This window comes from Phyllostomus hastatus, unplaced genomic scaffold (assembly GCF_019186645.2).
Source record: "Phyllostomus hastatus isolate PE091 unplaced genomic scaffold, TTU_PhHast_1.1 phas_scaffold_1066, whole genome shotgun sequence".
Classification (NCBI taxonomy): Eukaryota; Metazoa; Chordata; class Mammalia; order Chiroptera; family Phyllostomidae; genus Phyllostomus; species Phyllostomus hastatus.
Window position 1 is genome coordinate 4,650,377 of NW_025334004.1, and position 20,236 is coordinate 4,670,612.

The 20,236-nt window shown below is 33.0% G+C and overlaps 1 protein-coding gene across 5 annotated transcripts in view; it reads left to right on the forward strand.

Moving 5' to 3' along the window:
* KIF20B (kinesin family member 20B) overlaps positions 1 to 20,236 on the forward strand; it is a 74,986-nt gene that overhangs the window by 12,039 nt on the left and 42,711 nt on the right. For 2 of the 5 annotated variants that reach the window (XM_045854609.1, XM_045854611.1), the window contains exons 8-20: positions 646 to 682; positions 1,158 to 1,382; positions 2,296 to 2,407; positions 3,512 to 3,583; positions 3,672 to 3,818; positions 4,497 to 4,659; positions 5,175 to 5,462; positions 9,395 to 9,534; positions 10,308 to 10,443; positions 11,396 to 11,624; positions 12,372 to 12,424; positions 14,005 to 14,124; positions 18,116 to 18,269. In XM_045854609.1, the coding sequence (XP_045710565.1) occupies positions 646 to 682; positions 1,158 to 1,382; positions 2,296 to 2,407; positions 3,512 to 3,583; positions 3,672 to 3,818; positions 4,497 to 4,659; positions 5,175 to 5,462; positions 9,395 to 9,534; positions 10,308 to 10,443; positions 11,396 to 11,624; positions 12,372 to 12,424; positions 14,005 to 14,124; positions 18,116 to 18,269 (1,876 nt within the window). The remainder of the gene's footprint in view (positions 1 to 645; positions 683 to 1,157; positions 1,383 to 2,295; positions 2,408 to 3,511; positions 3,584 to 3,671; positions 3,819 to 4,496; positions 4,660 to 5,174; positions 5,463 to 9,394; positions 9,535 to 10,307; positions 10,444 to 11,395; positions 11,625 to 12,371; positions 12,425 to 14,004; positions 14,125 to 18,115; positions 18,270 to 20,236) is intronic. The other 3 variants (XM_045854612.1, XM_045854614.1, XM_045854610.1) reach the window with 2 other exon arrangements.

The following is a 20,236-nucleotide window of genomic DNA, read 5'->3' on the forward strand; positions in this document are numbered from 1 at the left end:
TACCTGTGAAATTTAAAATGTAAAAAAAAAAAAATGAGATACTCAGTTTCATATATTGATTGTAAAGTGTTTTTTTAGAAAGCAACTTGTCCATACTATTAAGAATGAGATTTACATATGTGTTCTATGGAAATGATTAGCATGCAGAAGAAAAATAACATGTTAAGATGATAATACATTAAGATACTTATATTTACGTTATTATTGTTTTTTTATTCTCCCTTGAGGACTTTTTTTCATTGCTTTTAGAGAAGGGGTGGTGTCATTTCATTCACATTTATTCAGATATGTGGCCACCAAGTGTATACAAATTAATTTTAATTAGAGAAAAAGCTTATAGTGTAATAACTGTGGAGAAAAGAAATTGATGAGAATATATTGAAATAGTAATAGTAATTGCCTCTGAATGGCTGGGATTGTATATGATGATATTCTTTTTAATACTCTTCTGTAGTTTGCCAGATTTCCTTTGTGAGAATGTGTTATTATAAACAAGAAAAATAATTAATAGACAGAGGTCATTGAATTGAGTAGATGAAAGGGATGTGATTTGGTTGTTGATTTATTTGAATAGGTAATTAATATTACTGGTTTTTTATTCTTAACTAAAAATGGTTTTTAACTTCTAAAATGAATCTTTTTTAGGTTGTAATGCAAAATGACAGTTATGATGCTATTTCTGGTAAGATTTCCTTCCTCACCTTTAAAATGCTTATTATGTGAAATGCGTTTGAAAAGCTTTTAGGTTTTAGAAACACTTGCGATTTAATTCCTTCAATAACCTAACAATATTTGGAAAATGGTATATAACTATATATAATGCATTTACTATAAAGTTTTATTTGATTATCACAGATAACTGTTTCACTGGTTGTAACTTCCATGTAAAATCCAAAGAACATGCTAATTTTTCTTTTATTGTGCATTTAATTTCAGTTTAGTTCATTAGTATATTTTCCAAAAGAAAAGAGGAAGCCAAACTTTGGTTAATACAAATATCATTTACATCTGCTTTGGTCCAAAACATTTAACATTGCATGTCAAAAGATTTAAGGATACTTAGTTTTTCAAGTGTAGGAGACTTGATCTGTTCTGTTGACTTACTTTTTTAGTCAATTGCTTAATTTTGTGATTATCCTTTTTTATTTTTTTTGCAGGAAGTTTAACAAACTCTTTGAATGTCTCAGATTTTGAAGAATCTATGAAAGATTGTGAACAAGCTAGCTTGAATATGGATAATATAAAATTTTCTCTGTGGGTTTCTTTCTTTGAGATTTATAATGAATGTATTTATGACTTGTTCGTTCCTATATCATCCAAGTTCCAGAAGAGAAAGATGCTACGCCTTTCCCAGGATGTAAAGGGCTATTCTTTTATAAAAGGTATACTAAGTACTTTTTATTTCATTGCTCCTGAGTTCTTTTCTAGGCTTTGTTGTAACTATATGAAAGCAAACTGGAAATTGAAAAATTTATTATCAATTATTAATATCAAGATAATAAGTTTGTGCTTTGCAAGTATGTTTTGGTATGTTAATTAAATCTGAATATAAAGGGGTTTATTTTAGTAAGTGTTGTGTTTGAGTATCATTGATTGAATTTTGAAGGACAGGAAAAGCTGTGCATGATGATAGTTACATTATTATGTTGCTTGGTAATAGCGTCCAAACTTTGGGGATTCAGAAATATTTCTGTTATTCCACAGTGGCATCTTTCCAGCCTTTTTAAACCACTATTCACAGTAGGAGATACATGCATATTAATAAGATGGTGACCCAGTAGCTCTGTAAATATGTTTATGTATTTACAACTACAAGTTTCATTTATTATACCTACCCTTACTATAAGGAATGCACTTTGATGTTTCTATTTCTACTTCATTTTTACAAAATGCTGGTTATGACTAAATAAAATTGATTTTATGATTTATTAATGGGTGTAATCTGGAATGACTCACAGCTACATAATTTTGTAGATTTAATCTGTACTGTGTTTTTTTTTCTGGATATTTATTCTAAGTAATTTTATCCATTTTAAAATTTTCCCTTTGGTCAACTCTAAAAGAATTTACTTTGCATGTTTGTATAACTTAAATACTGGAAATTATTAAAATATTCTTTTGTGTACCTCTTTTGTAGTGGAATATGGAATAGCTGAGTTGACTCCATCTAGGGCATGTTATTAAAAGAAAGATTTTATATATTTCTTTGAGAAAAGAGAGTATAAATCTTCAAAGAGGTTACATTGTATAATAAATACTGTTTTTATTGATATGTGTCCTCTTTATTTTTTAAAGATCTACAATGGATTCAAGTATCTGATTGCAAAGAGGCATATAGACTTCTAAAACTAGGAATGAAACATCAGAGTGTTGCTTTCACAAAACTGAACAGTGCTTCTAGTAGAAGGTAAGGAGTATATCCTATGTTGTAAGCCTGAAGCATCCAGGCTATTCTTTGCTAATGTAAATAGAACTAATTTAAATTTAAAGTGGGCAGTAGCTTTTCTGATACGTTAAATGAGTTCATGGGCATAAAATCATTTCATAAACTAAAGAGTGCCACACATATAAGACTATCAGGACTTTTTCTTGTTCTGACAAAATATTTACTAATCTGCATAAAGTCTGAGGCATTTTACTCTTTTTGTGAATATTAAGCTTAATATGTTAAGAGTTGCCTATAATGGTGGGCTTTGCTCTGTGTGTTTTCCACTTACCCCCAAAACTCAAATACTAGGTGCATACTCTTAAGACAGCATCTCAAGCATTTAGAAATAGAATGTTTTGTTGGGAGGGATTAGAAGATGAGAGACAGAAGGAAATAAGATTAAGCAATGAGATATCTAAACAGGCCTTCTCTTAAGTGGGAAAGAGCCCTGTCCCTCCCCTACTCAGTTTGACACAGGGATAATCCTACATGTAGGCCAAATATATGCTTTGCTCTAGGTATATATTTAAAGAAGATTAGTTGTATATAATACTATTTTAACTAATAATATGGTTTTTATTATAAATGATTATATTAGTAGAAGTTGGAATGTTAGGAGAAGGAGCCCTGACTGGTGTGGTTCAGTGGGTTGGGTATTGACCCGCAAAGTGAAAGATCACCAGTTCAATTCCAGGTCAGGGTGCATGCCTGGTTGCAGGCCAGGTCCCTGTTTGGGGGTGTGCAAAAGGCACACCTTGATATCTCTTTACCTTTCTTTCTCCCTCCCTTCCCCTCTCTCTAAATATAAATAAAATCTTAAAAAAGATAAAGAATGTTAAGAGAAGGAGTAGGTTCAAGGGATTTTGGGCTAAGTGAAAGATACGATACTTGGTTTTAGATAGTCAGGTATTTAGGTGGCAGTGGAACATTGGATTGAAGTATCTTGACAGCTAGTTGGAAAATGTATTGGAGCTTTGGCTAGTGTTAGGATATAAATAGATGTTGATTTAGATGCTCTGTCTCCTATTTAGAATGCAGAAATTATAAATGAAACAATGTTTGATCTTTGTATATTTCTTTTAGTCACAGCATATTCACTATTAGATTATTACAGATTGAGGATTCTGAAACACCTCGTGTAATCCGAGTCAGTGAGTAAGTTGAGCTTTCTTCAAATTGTAATTATTTTGAATTGTTTTATTTTGAAGAACTTTTAAAGGTTTTTTTTTGTGTATTTATTCAGATTGTCTTTATGTGACCTTGCTGGTTCAGAGCGAAGCATGAAGACACAGAATGAAGGTGAAAGGTTGAGAGAGACTGGGAACATCAACACGTCTTTGCTGACTCTGGGAAAGTGTATTAATGTTTTGAAGAACAGTGAAAAGTCAAAGTAAGTGTTGTTGAAAGTGTTATTAGTATATTAAATATTGTAATTTTTAAATTTTCAGCTCTACTAGCTTAGAAATATTTTTGTTTTTAACCTGTTTCTTACGTAATGATTGTATATAGGTTACAATTAAAATATGCAGAGATCTTGGGTTAAAAAAATGATAGAAATAAAAAAGTGTCAGTTCACGCCAATGACTCATCAAGAAACCACAGTATTTTTCATAGCAAATATAGATCAATAGACACTTTACACAATAAGCCTCTCTAAAATCATTTTATTCTTACTAGTGCATTGTGTTCTAGATGTGATAGATTTCTGCATTAGTTAACCTTTTAGACTAAATAAATTCTAAATCAGTCTTCATCATTTCTATGCAGTTAAGGTGTTTCATGGCAAATGTCATATAATTGCTCTACAATAAAGAACACAGTCCAGTTCTGTGTGATTTTCTTAACATTTTAACCTAATGGGTTATTATTACAAATATTAGTAATAATAGTAGTAATATTTAAAGAAAACAACATAAACAGAGAATTACTATCACAGGCAGAACCAGTGACTAACCTAGAATTTAAGTCCTTGTTAGCTAGGTTAATTATTTCTTTGTAAAATTTATCAGTATACTGACTTCATGTGATTTATTTTAACTTACAGTTATTTGAATCTTTTTTTCCATAGGTTTCAACAGCATGTGCCTTTCCGGGAAAGTAAACTGACTCACTATTTTCAAAGTTTTTTTCATGGTAAAGGGAAAATATGTATGATCGTGAACATCAGCCAGTGTTGTTTTACCTATGATGAAACACTCAATGTATTGAAGTTCTCAGCCATTGCACAAAAAGTAAATATATTGAAGGCTCTTATTATTAGAATATTAATGATATTTTTCTTGGGCTAGAAAATACATTTTGCAGTTGTAACTATAAACCTAAGAAATGATTAAAAATTAAAAATGTAAATGTTTGACCAAGTAGGAGGGATGTGGGTAAAGATTGAAAGATTACCCTGCTAGGATTAAAATGATAATAGACATCTGTTGCAAACTTTAGTACTGTTCTTGCAGTAAATTGCCAGCTTTTCCATACTGGTTCCTTTAGTGGCCAACTGGGTCGCCCCCTGCTAGGAACAGTACTAAAAATGTAGCCCAGCCCAGGAAATTTACCTGTAGTGTGCATATGTAATTAACTTTCCTGTTATTGGAATGTTCACTGAAGGATGCTAATTTCTTCTTGAATATTTGCATAGGTTTTATTTTAAACACTCTAGTTGTTATTTGACTTAATAATATATAAATTACTTTTTAGTGGACAGCTTTTGCCTTTCCTGTTTTAAAAGTCACATTGGCTATTTTAACAGGTTTGTGTTCCAGACACTTTACATTCCTCTCAAGAGAAGTCATTTGGACCTGTCAAATCTTCTCAAGATGTACCATTAGGCCTGAATAATTCAGATAATAAAATATTAAATTTAAAAAGATCTACAATTTCATGGGAAAGTAGACTGGAAGATCTGGTGGAAGATGAAGATTTTGTTGAGGATCTAGAAGTAGCTGAAGAAAACCAAAATGTTGGAACTGAACTTACTGATGAAGATCTAGATGAAACATTAGCAGAAGACAAGGCTTTCATTAGCCGTGAGAAGAGGGTATGTGTTAAGAACTCATACTTTTAAGCTTCACTTATTATTATTCTGAAGATAGGGTTAACAATACTTAAGGCTCCCTCTCTAGTTTTTTTCCATAATACACTAAATTTTTTATATCTCAATTTTATATTTTGAAACATTTCAGATCTATAAGAAGACTAGACCAATGAACACCCATTTACACTGGTCGCCATTTGTTAACATTTTGCCTCATTTACTTTATTCTCTTTCTAAGAATATTTGAAGACACATTTCTTTGTACCGTTTGAAAGTAAGATTTAGACATAATGACATCTTATGTCTATTTCAGCATATATTTCCTAAGCACATGGATATTTTCTTCATGATCACAGACCATTTTCATACTTAAGTGATTCAATATTGATACAATAATTATCCTATCATACTGTCCACATTGAGATTTCTCCAGTGGTTCCAATATGTCCTTTATACCCAATTTGGTTTTTGATCTATAGCTAAAATTAACACATTGCTTTTGATTATTACTTTTTTTAATTGTCTCTAACATGGCATAGGTAGTTTTGAAAAGTTGAGGCCAACTGTCTTATAAAATGCCCCCAATCTGTATTTGTTTATTTCCTCATGATTTAGGTTTTAGACTTTCGGCAAGCCTGTTACATAGCTGACTTTGTGAATTTCCCATTGCATCACATCAGGGGACACACAATGTATGGTTTCCTCATTCTTGGTGATGCTAAGTTTTGCTCACTTGGTTAATGTAGTGTGTTTCAGATCTCTCTCCATTGTAAAAGCATATCATTTGTGGGATGATACTTTGAGACCACATGCATATCTTGTTCCCCAGTATCTTTTTACCCAATGATTTTAGCATAGTTTGTAGTCTTAAGTACAGATACTTAAAATGTCTACCCAGTATCAGTTATTTTATTTCTTCAAAAATATGAATTGCTTGGTTCTTTTAGGTAAATAAGATTTAACAGCCTCTGTTTAAATACAGTAACCTTGTGCTCATCCATGTGCTTTAATGTTGCTAACACATTGCCCATCATAGCAGTCATTTGGACTTAAGAAGTCCAAATACATGGGCAATGTATTGGGTTAAATACTCATTTTTTAAAAAAGATTTTATTTATTTTTAGACAGAGGGGAAGGGTGCAAGAAATAGAGGGAGAGAAACATCAACGTGTGGTTGCCTCATGCACACACCCGCTACTGGGGACCTGGCATGTGCCCTGACTGGGAATCGAACCAGTGACCCTTTGGTTTGCAGTCTGGCAACCAATCCACTAAGCCACACCAGCCAAGATGGGTTAAATACTCATTTTTAGTAATTTATTTTAGTGTCCCTGAAAGCCATTTTTGCACCTGTTTTGGAAATTAGAATGAAAACGTTTACCTCAGTGAGAAAAGGAGCCATTAAGAGTTCTGTTTTAATTTGTAATGATCTTAAAGCTGATGATTGTGTATAATGTCAATTAAACTTGAAATGTTAGCAATATTTCTGAATTTACTAGGGAAAAATGATGCTACAATTTATAATGAATTAGTTTATAAGGGATAGTGTAAATGCATATCTTATAACATTGATAGGTACTTTAAGAGAACTATTTCATCAAAGTTTTTCCTAATTTTAAAAATAAAAATGATTAGGCCTTGCAAAAAGCTTCATATTAGCATTTTAGTTGGAGGATTGTGAGTATTAAAAGTTGTTATGAAACTTACTGATTAGCATGTTTATACTTATAATTTATTTAACTAGGATAACCAACAAGAATTTTCAACAAAATCTTTATCAGATACTAACAATGATAAAAAACTTAATGTTGAGAATTAAGATTATACCAATCTCCCAAGGTATTCCCACATTCAGATTTCTCTAAGTCTCCCACATTTCTTCAGTAGTCACTATTTATTAAACAGTGAGAAAGTTTGTGGTTGCTTAAAATTATAAAAGTACTATATAATAATCATGGTGGAACCTGGAAAAAGTTAAATATAAAGCTCTCTCTGCCGCTTAATGGATGTTTACCATACATTTGTTTTATAACCTTATTTTTTTCATTTAAAAATGTGAGAAGCATGGATTGTTAAAATATAAACCATAATTTTTTATTATAGTAGTTGACAATACCATAATTGAACTAATCTTTTATGTATAATTATCAAATTAGGTTTCATTTTTTTAACATTTTAAATATAACCACCACTGCAAAACATCAACACTGTAATAACCATTCTTACAACCAAAACACTGGGTCCTGTTATATAATTATTTTCTCAGTATTAACTTTTTAGTAGTGTTTCAAAGTCAGGATAGCTATAAAAATATTGTCAAATAGAAAATTGAGGCATTCAAAGGTGTCTGGCTTTGAGACACTTTAATCAGAAACCTTAAAAAGTGATCAGGTTGTAATCTTTTCATTTTTTATAAAGATTTTATTTATTTTCAGAGAGAGAGAGGAAGGGAGGGAGAAAGGGAGAGAAACATCAATAAGTTGTATCTTGAGTGCCCCCAACTGGGGACCTGGCCAGCAACACAGGAATGTACTCTGAGCAGTAATCAAACTGGTGACCTTTAGCTTTGCAGGACAATGCCCAACCCATGAGCCAAGTTGGTCAGGGCAGGCTGATATCATAATTCCATAGTTTATTGTATTACGAATCTATGCTGGCCATGTCAAGTGTTAATTGATTTATTCATTGTAATACATGCTTATATGAAGTCTGTCCAGAAGGTATCTACCCATGCAATTTGAAAAATAGAGACATGTATTGATGAAGATACAAGAAACATTGTACATAGGACAATGATGGGTCATCCCTTTCAAAATAGCCACCTTGGGACCTCACACAGTTCTCCCAATTGCCATCAGCTGTCCCATCGTATTTTCCTGAGTCTCATTAGTGGTCTGAAATCTCTTCTTTTTCAAAGGTTATTTTAGTTTTGGGGAAAGCCAGAAACCTTGGGTGTCAAATGTGGGCTCTAGGGGGACTGAGTCACCAGGGTGATTTGATGTTGCTCCAAAAATCTCTGCATGAAACATGATGCACGAATGGGTGTGTTGTCATGATGAAGCTGCCAGTCACCAGTTGCCCATAGCTGCGGACTTCTGAATCATCCAAATAGTTTCTTTGGAGGAATGTTAAAGCTTAATATAAAATTTAATGCTGATTTGTTGCTTTGCTCACTCAGTCATTTTGAATGTGATGGCCACACAGTATACATGCTCATTCAACAACATCTACTGCCTCCACTGACTAGTCAGTGAAGTCATCATTGTTTACACATGCACATTCTAGTCTATTCCTGACTGCCAGGTTACTTTGATGCTGTGCAAACTGTTTTCATTATATTAACAGTGGTTGGACTTCTAGACAGATCTTGTATATGTGTGTTCAAAGGCTACGAAGTTAATGCTCACACTTGGATAGTTATCAAGACCCCATAAGTTAAGTTTATGTAACAACTCTTTGTCATTTTGGAAATTGTTTAGGGGTACTTAGTAACTACTCTAACATTTAGGCTTTAGCTTTTGACAGACTAATTAAAAACCCAACCTTAAATATTTACTACAGACCTGGTTTTTTCTTTCTCCTGCTAGGAAATGTAAATGCCCATAGAAGTTTGTGTGGATTGAACGAAATCAAATGTGAACTCCCCAAGTAGTTGCTTGGTGGATAATTGATGTTTATACTATCATTTCCTTTCTTATTATAATTTGGCAGTGAGACATTTCAGTTACTATAAGTCTGTTTCTAAAATTTGGAGAGGACCACTGATTTTTTAGATGAATGAATCTCTGCAGATAAATAATTTTCAGTGAGATTATTATCACTGCTAAAGGATGCATTATTATAATTGACTAAATGAAAAGAGTTTTATTTTGAACATTTGGACAGTATTGTCTTGGGATACATTCTTTTATTAGAATTTTAATATTATGTTTTAGAAACTATTGGATTTAATAGAAGACTTGAAAAAAAAACTGATAGATGAACGAAAAGAAAAATTAACATTGGAATTTAGAATTCGTGAAGAAGTTACACAGGAGTTCACTCAATATTTGGCTCAACGGGAGGCTGACTTTAAGTAAGTTATTTCTTCCATGTCCTGGCTAAAATTGAGAATATTATTTACTTGTTTAAGTTTTTTTTTTTAATTATTTTAGGTGCCTTCTGAATTCATACCTCTTACTTAAAATTTTTTATTCTAGAGAAAGGGGAAGGGAGGGAGAAAGAGAGGGAGAGAAACATCAATGTGTGGTTGCTTTTTATATGCCCCCTACCCACTGGGGACCCACCCCCAAACCCAGGCATGTGCCCTGACTGGGAATCAAACCCGTGACCCTTTGGTTTGCAAGCCGGCACTCAATCCACTGAGTCACACCAGGCAGGACTCATACCTATTTTGTTTTGTTTAGTTTATTAACTTATTTTTAAGATTTTTACTTATTTTTAGAGAGAGGGGAAGGGTAGGAGAAAGACAGGGAGAGAAACCTCGATGTATGAGAGATACATTAATCAACTACTTGTCACACCCCCCCAGCCTGGGACCTGTTCTGCAACCTGTGCATGTGCTCTGACCGGGAATTGAACTGGTGACCCTTTGGTTTGCAGGCCAGTGTTCAGTCCACTGAGCCATACCAGCCAGGGCCTTTACCTCTTTTTATAGGCTTGAAAAATAGCTGGTAGTAATCTCCATGATGATTCTGTATTATACATGAGTAATTAATTAAATCTGCTTTTAACATACCATGTCCTTAATCTTAGAAACTAAAACAAAAACAAAAAGTAGTGATTTTTAAATTAATTAATTAATTAATTATTTTTGGTTTCTCAATGGGATTTATTTGTGTTATGCAGAGAAACACTCCTTCAAGAACGAGAGACATTGGAAGAAAATGCTGAATGTCGTTTGGCTATCTTTAAGGATTTGGTTGGTAAAACTGACACTGAAGATCCAGTAAATCAAGATGGTGCCATGAAAGTTGAAACCAAAGTATGTTAACTGAAGTATTAAATTCATTGAGGATTTTGGTACCAGAATTTAATGTACCACATCAATGATGTCAAACATTAATATACTTTAGAATTTAAAAACTTACTCTCTAGCTTTTTATAATTAAGTATGCTTTATTAGGAATGTAAGGACACATAATTTAAATATAGCTATTAGACTTGAAAAAAATTGTATCTCTGTTACATTTATATCTCATTTTAGTGTTGCTTGAGTCATTGTGTTGATTGTAGTTAAGTAGGTTCATTTTTGTCTGATTATGCAACACTTCCTTCTCAGATTTGTCTTCAACTTAACGAATTTTAAGGTTGTAAAGAATTTAATGGGTCATTTAATTACTGCTCTGATTAAAACAAAAACGTGTATATAGAAAGGATTGCTAGTCTAGCCAACTAATCATTCCCTACCATTGAAGAAACGTTATTCTTTTCTGCTGCTTCCACTGATGCTGAAATTGATCACATCCCTTGGGGTTGTTTGTGGTTTTATTTTTTAATTACTCAGTCTGGGGGCCTGGGTTGGTAATGTCTGGCCCCTTGCTGTCAAAGAATCATGATATGTCCCTGACATGGTTTGGGTCTTGGTCTAAGCTGGGAAATGGAGGTTTTCTTGGCTGTCTCAACAGAACCTTTTTTAAGACATTATCTAACTGAAAGTACACCTGAACTAGCTAATCGTAATTGTTCTATAATGACTTATCACAATTTACAACATTGTTTGAGTGGGGATCTGTTTTTTTGGTTCCATAAAGTAGAAAATGAATAATGGAACACAACTTTTCCTAATTGGAGATACTTGATATAATTTATTTTTTAAAACATTTCAAGTTACCTTTTTTGCTATGTGTTTTTAAAACTGTCTACATCAAATGGTATCCCACTGCAAGAGTGAAAGCCACTGTTAACGTTAGCCATGTGGTTTTTGCTATTTTTAGGAAGCACATCATTATGTAGGAGTTGAAGAAATTATTGATTCTCTGCAAGATGATGTCACTGATATTAAGAAACAGGCTGAAATTGCTCACTTATATATTGCATCTCTTGCTGACCCCCAGGAAGCTATTGCTTGTTTAGAAATAAAGTTTAATCAAGTTAAAGCTGAATTAGCTAAAACCAAAGAAGAATTAATCAAAACTCAAGAAGAGTTAAAAAATAAAGAAAATGGTAAGTAGATGTATTTTACTCATATTTAGATGATATAAATGCATAAAAAGACAGCTGGTTAGTATAAGAGATTTATGCAACTTATGTACCAAAGTGACTAGAAAATTATTTGAGTAACATAATTAATACTTTATGGCTTTATAGTAATGTAATATTAAAATATTAAGAAATCTCAGGAAATTATAAAGCTGTAAACACTGGTTTTCTTAGTTTCTTTTGTGAACTCTTTTATATTCTTTACAAACTTATATGGTGGTAGATTTTACACTTGGCTTGCAAATTTGAGATAGAGTGACTCCTGTGAGTGGTCTTAAGAAGACTGTTAGGTTGGTGCTTCATTCTAGCTCTGATTATCATATCTGGGTTTTAAGAGAGTTACCTAGATAAAATACTCCATCTTTTTCTCTGAAACGAGATGTGTAGAAAATAGCAGGTAAGTGGTGCCTCTACTTTATAAAGTAGTCTAGAAAGGTAATAGTTCCTCTCCTCTCTGATGTTATGCCAGAAGTTTTTTACTATTTAGCATATGTCATTCATTTTTATTCTGAGTGTTGAAAGTAGCTTTTTCAGAAGCATTACTCTCTGGTTAGAATTAGTAGCTCAGTGCTATGTACTTCTAGTGCTGTCGAAATCCTTTTTCCTGAATAAAATACTAGTTGAAGTATCTACTAAAACAGCTTATGTTTTGTGATTATTCAATGATAATTTTTTAGGTGCTATATGTTTTTTCAATTTATTTTTTTGCAGAATCAGAAATTAACTTAAATTCATTGGTTCAAGAGCTTGAGAAATCTAATGAGGTAATACTTTAAGCTTTATATTTGTGTTGATAAGGAACTTGATAAGTAATTGAAGGGGTATGAATTATGAGAAGGTAATATTTTGAACATAAATGAGTATGATAAAAATTGAAAAATAATGTGTCTTCACCCTTATACCTCTTTTCAGTGTTGGCCACTGGAAAGTGTTTTTAGTGCTTCCAGAAAATATTTACTTGTATATATAGAACACACACATTCATATACATTTTCAAAAGTTTACACCAATGGGATTGTGGTTTTGTGTGTTGCTTTCTTCTTTTAGAAGATGTGTTGGAAGTGATTATGTATTGACACATACAGATCTATGTTAGTTTTTAAAACTAGGTGCATGGTGATGATTAGATGATTTAAACTGTTTATCTGAAATTACCGAGGTTTTTTTTTAAGACTTTATTTATTTTTAGAGAGAGGGGAAGGGAGGGAAACATCACTCAGTTGGCTCTTGCATGACCCCAGTTGAGGGGACTTGCATGCCTGGGTATGTGCCCTGGCATGTGCCCTGACTGGGAATCAAACTGGTAAACCTTAAGTTTGCAGGCCAGTGCTCAATCCACTGAGCCACATCAACTAGGGTTGAAATTACCGAGTTTTTAAATTACAGAATATTACCTGAGCAGCACTGGAACTCTCAAGATCTTTGGCACCATGTTCTTTTAGTCAGATAACCATTCCAAATAGTTGTAGATAGATTTGACATTGATAGATAATAATAATGAGATTTTAAGTATACATGGAGTAAATTTAGTATACAAAATTCAAATATACAAATAAATTTATAGCTCTAAACTTAGTATTTTTCTGGTCTTTTTCTGGCATGGGTCTTACTTTAACTTACATTTATCCTAGTAAAGAGCTAAGTATTTTAAGATATAGATATAAATTCAAAATCTTGGTATCAAATACCCAATATTTAAAGAGGTAACCCCAATAATGCATTTAGCAGAAGACATTACAGCTACTGTTTAGGGAATTTCCTAATCTTTTATTTTTTTCTGATTATACAAATAGTAGATGCCAGTTGTAAAAATTCAGTTACATTAAACTGTGTAAGATAGAAAATGAAAAGTCCCCTGTAGCCTTTCTCCTAAATTATGAAAAAAGAGAGAAAATCAATAAGTTGGTTGATAGTTCTTTTAGACTTTCACTTTATATATATTTTTATGGAATACTTACTATGTACTCTTTTAAGTATTTTACATATACTAATTCATTTAAACCTCAGAACCACTTTATGGTGTAGATACTATTATTTTTTTATTTGTACAGAGACATTAAATAACTTGCCCAAGGGTCCCACAACTAGAAGGTAGAGAAACTAGCATTTAAACACTGAGAATATGATTACAGATTCCTCTTATCCAGTATTCTGTATTGCTTCTTTTCCCTTTGTTTTTATAAACATGTTATTTTTTAAGCAAAATAAGGTCATACTCTGCGTAGTGTGGGGTTTCTGGTATTTTTGCTTAGTCATTAATGGGAATTCTAAAACTGGATCATATTTGCACTTTAATTTTCCTAAAACATATTTACTAAATATTGCTATTTTCTTCTTTTGAAAGAAAATAATTATGCAGAATCAAAGAATTCAAGAGTTGAAAGATGTAATTGATCAAAAAGAAGATACTATTAACAACTTTCAGAACCTAAAGTTTCATGTAGAAGACACATTTAAAAGCATTGTAAGGATTTAACTTTATTTGTCTGCATTTTAAATTACATTAAAAAGTATGTTTTGGTTCAAAGTAAAATAATTTAAAATAGCTTAAATAACAATGATTTTCTAAGACTGTTGAATTGTTTATTCTGGTGTTGAATTCAATGTACTATTGTATGAATCTGAATTTTTGAGGACTTAAAAGAGGCATTGGCTCCTTTTAAGAACATATGTAGAAGAATATGAGAGGAGAAGAATGTGTACCCCTTGCAAGTTTAAGCCTCAGCTAGTTAGTTGGAAGGAGAGCTCTGGCATAAAAGGAACTTTGATACTCCTAGATATCTGCAGATCATAAAGATCCGTATCTCTTTATCTCTATACCTGTATCTATATCTAGAATGGTAAATGAAAATTTGTAAAATAAGATCTTTTTTCCTCACAGACTAGTTTTTATTATATGCACTTTAGATAATGTTTATATGCTTAATAACTAGGATATTTTCTTAAAAAATTACATTATCTACAGTGGCATATAAAGCCTTGAAAGGTTTCATAAATACAAATTTAGAAAATTCCTTATACAGTTAGTTTAGTGTAGGATGATTAGCCTTTTAATCTTTTTTTTTTTAATGGGCGGTTTTGGTTGTCGTTATGAATTTTATTGTAAGCTTCAAGTTATTTTTTAAGTAGAAATGGTAAAATGCATGGTAATAATGTAATAGACTGAGTAACTTAATAGCCAGGCATCTCTTCTTGGTTAGAGGTGCTTTTGTGTATATTTTCTCTTGCCAGAAGAAGCAGGAGTGGTATCTTATAAAATGTGACTGTTGACCGTCCTTTGTATCTTGAGAGTTAAACTCCCAATACCCATCAACATTTTCTGAATCATCTCAACAGTGGGTGGACTTGGGATACAAGAGTAAATAAGCATTCTAGAAGAGTAGTAGCTCACCTCTGTCTGATCTCTGGTAGCAGGCCTGTATTTTGCTCTTTATTCATACCTGAGCTGGGAGAAACACTCTGTAATAAGGTAGAGAGTAACGATGAGAAACATAAAATGATTATTTCAGTTGAGAAACACTTGAGTGGCTACTGTGTCCCAGGTACTATACTAGATTCTGGGAATTATATAGATTATTAAAACCTAGTCATCTTAACAACTTCCCAATAAGAGAGAAATCACATAAACACAGTAATAATGAAATGTACAGTGGCAGTTAGTATATGCAAGAAGTTGAGAATTAAATGGGTGTTTATGGAATACTTTCTGGAGATGAAAATGATTAAGTTGAGCTTTTTAAAAGGGTGATTAAAATTTAGCTTGTTTAAAGTAGGCAGAGGGTGCAGTTTGTAGCCACAAGAGGCAAGAAGATGCATTGACTTTCAGCCATAAGGATCAGAATGCACAAAGCCATGGAAATAAATGGAAAGCCTCTCAGGAAAGTACATGTAATTTGTTGTTCAAGAAGAAAGTTTGAAGTAAGGCGAGGTGATAGATGAGACAGAGTAGCAGGAGACTGGGTAGGATGGTGGAAGGCCTACAAGTAGTGCATTAAAGAGTTTGGGTTTTATCCTATAGGCAATGAGGAGTCATTGATTCTAAGGCGAGGAGTAGCAAAGGTGAATTTTTGAGTAGATGTTTTTGGAAACTTGGAGCTCGGCATTGAGATGGAATTAGACTGGAGGTAGGGAAACCAGATAAAGGTCTCTTGAAAGAAGAGTTCATGAGAGTTTATGAGGACTTTGATTTAAGGTAGTTGAGTAGTGTGGTTGAGATTAAGAAGAAGAAATTGATTTGTGAAATAAGAGGCGGGTAAACATTTTAGAACTTGGGTTTGACTTTGTTCTTTTGAAAGATTTTATTGATTTATTTTTAGAGATAGGGGAAAGGAAGGAGGAAGAGAGGGAGAGAAACATGTGTGGTTGCCTCTTGCATACCCCCCACTGGGGTCCTGGCCAACAACCAAGGCCTGTGCCCTGACTGGGAATTGAACTAGCGACCCTTTGGTTTTCAGGCCAGAACTCAGTCCACTGAGCCACACCAGCCAGGGCTGGGGCTTTTTTCAGTAACTGAATTGTTGGACCTCAAGGCTCTCAGTGTTTTTATTTGGTTATTTACTATATGCTTTTGCTTTGATCACTTAATTTGGAATTTAAATCTGATCTTTGGTTTGGTGAAGGAAAATAAAAACAAGAAAAAGAAAAGCCAGAGACATCATTCTGGTGACTACAACTTTGAAGAAAATTATTGGAAATTATATTTACTTCTGTAGTATGTTTGCATACCACAGTGTGTTAGTAAGTTTAAGTAGTAGTAAAAAGGTAACATATATATAAAACAAGCAGTATTCCCAATTTAGTAGTTCTTGCCTATAAATAAACTTTTAAGATACGCTGAAAACAGTGCTAAGTTGTTCACGTAAATACATAAATGAACAAATATGAAATAATTTGGAACTTAACCTGACTGTGCTCATTAACTGTTGATCTAGGATTGCTGTTCAAAACTGGTCCTGAAATGGACGCTAGTGATGAAAAAGTTTATTTTGAATGATGGTTCTTTATTGTTCTTCCAGCCAAGCATACCCTAGGGGCAGAGAACACTCCTTTCAGTAACTGTGGGCTGTAGAGGAAAGATTTTTGCCTGAAGATTGTATAATTTGAGGTGAAAAATATAATCAGGTCATTATGATAGGTCTAGGACTGAGGGAGGGAGACAGCTTGAATCTGCATGGAGTTGAAAACTCTCCGCTCTGTCAGAGCTGTGATCCATGTATCCTAGGGTTTTGTCATTTATCACTGATATGAAGGTAATTATTGTGAGAAAGCATGGAGATTGTTTTTCATGACATCCTTTGTTTAAGGATATCTCAAAAAACATTGCCTTTATTTTTAATAGTCCATGACTTTATGATTAAAAATAATTTTTCTTGATCTCTTAAGAATAAAATGTTTGCTGATTTTATAATGTAAAATGGCATTTTATTTTTTTCATAAACTTTTTTCCAACATGAATTGCTACCGGGAATTTATATACTGTATTTTTTGGAGTATAAGATGTATTCCCCCTCCCCCACATTTGGGAGGAATAATGGTTGTTAATGCTGCTGTTGAGTTCTGTTTACATTTACATTGGTGAAATATTATTTATGTTATTAAATATTTTACCACATTTTTTTGCTTCAAAAATATTTTTTCCTATTTTCCTCTAAAACCTAGTTGCATCTTATGGTCCAAAAAATATGGGTATATATCTCTGCCTTTACCATAACTTTCATTATTTTATAGACTTGCATTTAACTGCTGACTTTTACCCTTCCTTTTTTCTGGTTAGTACCACATTGCACCTCCTTACTGCTAGCCTTTTAGGGTGACATAGTATCTGCCTTAGAAGATTTTTATCATTTAGATAAACTAAGAACTCAAATTTAAACCTGTATGTAGACTGTATATCTTTGAATATACAAAGACTGGAGGCTAAGGTCAAAGCTTTTTATGGGAGTTCTTAAAGTGTGAGACAATACTACTTATCTTTGAGAGGCATTGGTTACAAAACAACTGTTAAATTTCTAGAGTTGACCTCAAGATTTTAAGTGAAAGTATAAGAAACAATTTCGTCTTACTGTTTTTGTAGTCTTCTTTTCAAAGCACATTACAATTGTGACTTTGGCATATTTTAGGGTTTTATAGATATCCCCCAACAAGTGTCCAATCCACCTGATCACCTTAGGAAATCTAAAGATGAATTTGTTTTTTACATTTTAGATGAAACCACATGTTTACCTGATTTTAAGGCAAGTTTTCTTCTGTCTTTAGTGCGTGCACACATTAGTTAATATTACTCCTTTGCAGAGCCATCAGTTATTTGAGGGTGAGGCTTAAGGAATAACATAGAAAACTTCCAACAAATTTGAAAATAAAATTTTTATGATACATTATTGAAACATAATTTATATAGTTTTTGTATTTACTGTAGCTTTTGGTATGTGAACTAATCCAAATTTATTTTATTTTAGGACGAGGCTGGTACATCTTCTTTAATAATAAACAATAAGTTGGCTTGTAATGAAACAGTTGAAATGCCTAAGGACAATAAAACTAAAACTTGTTTAGGAAGAAAAAGATTAAATGAAAATGAACTTGAACAAGGTGACCCACCAGCAAAGAAAGGTACTACTTCATTTGCCAACAAGAGGTCTTTAAGAAAATTAAATTCTAAACCAGTAAATATAAAAATTGCAAATGGAAGAAATTTACTTGTCTAAAAAAAAAAAAAAACCTGATGAAATCTAAATGTCACTAATATTTATACTAACATGTTATGAACATTTTAGAGGATGGATGTATTTAAAGCTGTTACTAGAATAAATATATTTTTAGGTATTATGCTTTTATCACCTTCTTTTTATTTATTTATTTTTAGACAGAGGGGAAGGGAAGGAGGGAGAGGGAGAGAAACATCAAGTGTGGTTGCCTCTCACAGGCTCCCACCTGGGGACCTGGCCTGCAACCCAGGTATGTGCTCTGACTGGGAGTCAAACCAGCGACTCTTTGGTTCACAGGCCAGTGCTCAATCCACTAAGCCACACCAGTGCTCTGCTTTTATCACTTTTGTGTGCCTTAATCATTTTACTTCCTTGCTAATAATAGTTTAAAAAATCACTTTTATTTTCATAAGGATAGTACATTGTAATTCCCAAATCTCTCCACATTTTTTCTATCTTCACATTTCCTATTCATTTGGAGAAAAGGTCGTTTGCAGGAAAACTTTTAGCTAAATATTACTAAAGACAACTGTGCTAGAGTTCTTGTATTTACCAAAAAAAATTAGTGGGTGCCTGGTATTTATCCCCCCTTTTATGTAGAAGAATATACTAGCATTTACATTCTTTCTATGCTATTCATCATTTCTTTGGAAAAATTTTGTGGTATGATACAGGGAGATTGGGGCTTTCTAAGAGAAAATGCATAGCTTTAGAAACTTGATTAGTTGCTTCACCTTGACAAAAATGGGTAAGTTAAGTCTTACTTTGGTTATTAGTAAAATAAAATAAATAGTACCTATGTCCTGAGTTGTCAAGAATGACAACAATTAGGCAATACTCTAATATAATAAACATCTCAGTAAAGTGAATGTTTTTAAAAGTAGGTGCCTTAAAGGATAATACAGAATTAGGTAAATTGTTTATAGGATGTACAGTCCTTGTGTGAGCTAATACAGGAGACTAATGCATATGCCTTCTGTTGTCCATTGAAGGAGGGGTACTTTGCTACAGGGAGGATGACCTTGTTATTATTTCTATAGCACTGTTCCTCTCTTTCATTCATCTTGGTCACTGTCAGGACTAGTTGAGACTAGATAACTAGGAAGTGACCAGGAGTAAGTGTTATACACACTATGACCAATCCTAAAGGTAACCCATTCATGAAGAATATTTTAAGAAAAATATAGTGGTATGCCCTCCTTGTGGCATGCCCACTCCAATCTCCTTATTCAGTGAATTTTCTTTCTCTTAAACTCTAAAGATACCATGAGACTTGTAACCAGGGGAGCAGTGGGCAGTAATAGAACCTGTTTCCAAGGCTTTCTTTTCTCTGACTTTCCAGTGAGCTGACAGCAGCCCTACCCTGGCTCACTTCTTTCTCATAATGTTCCTAGCAAGTTAAACCTGCCCTTCCTTGTTTCACTGTTCCCAGCTTTAGAAATTAAAAACCACAAAACAAACAAAACCTAAGCTAAATAATTTGGATGTGAGGAGATCTGAGTAAGTTTAGGCAACATAACAAATCTGTGTTTCTTCAAATTACAACCACTTTGGCTATTTCTACATTTTGTATGTTATTAGAAATTATAGGGATTACTCAAAGGATCATATGAAAATTGTAGATACAACCACCTTCTTTCCCCTCTACCTGCTGCTAGAAAATCTCCAGAACAAAATATGTGACTTCTATAGCCACTAGGATAGTAGGGAGTAGATGGTTTCATGGGAAGCATGTTTTCTGTTCTTAAAAGGGAATGCAAAGCCTTTTCTTTCTTTTCCCAAAGAGTTTATTTATTTATTTTTAGAGAGGGAAGGGAGGGAGAGAGAGAGAGAGAGAAACATCAATGTGTGGTTGCTGGGGGCCGTGGCCTG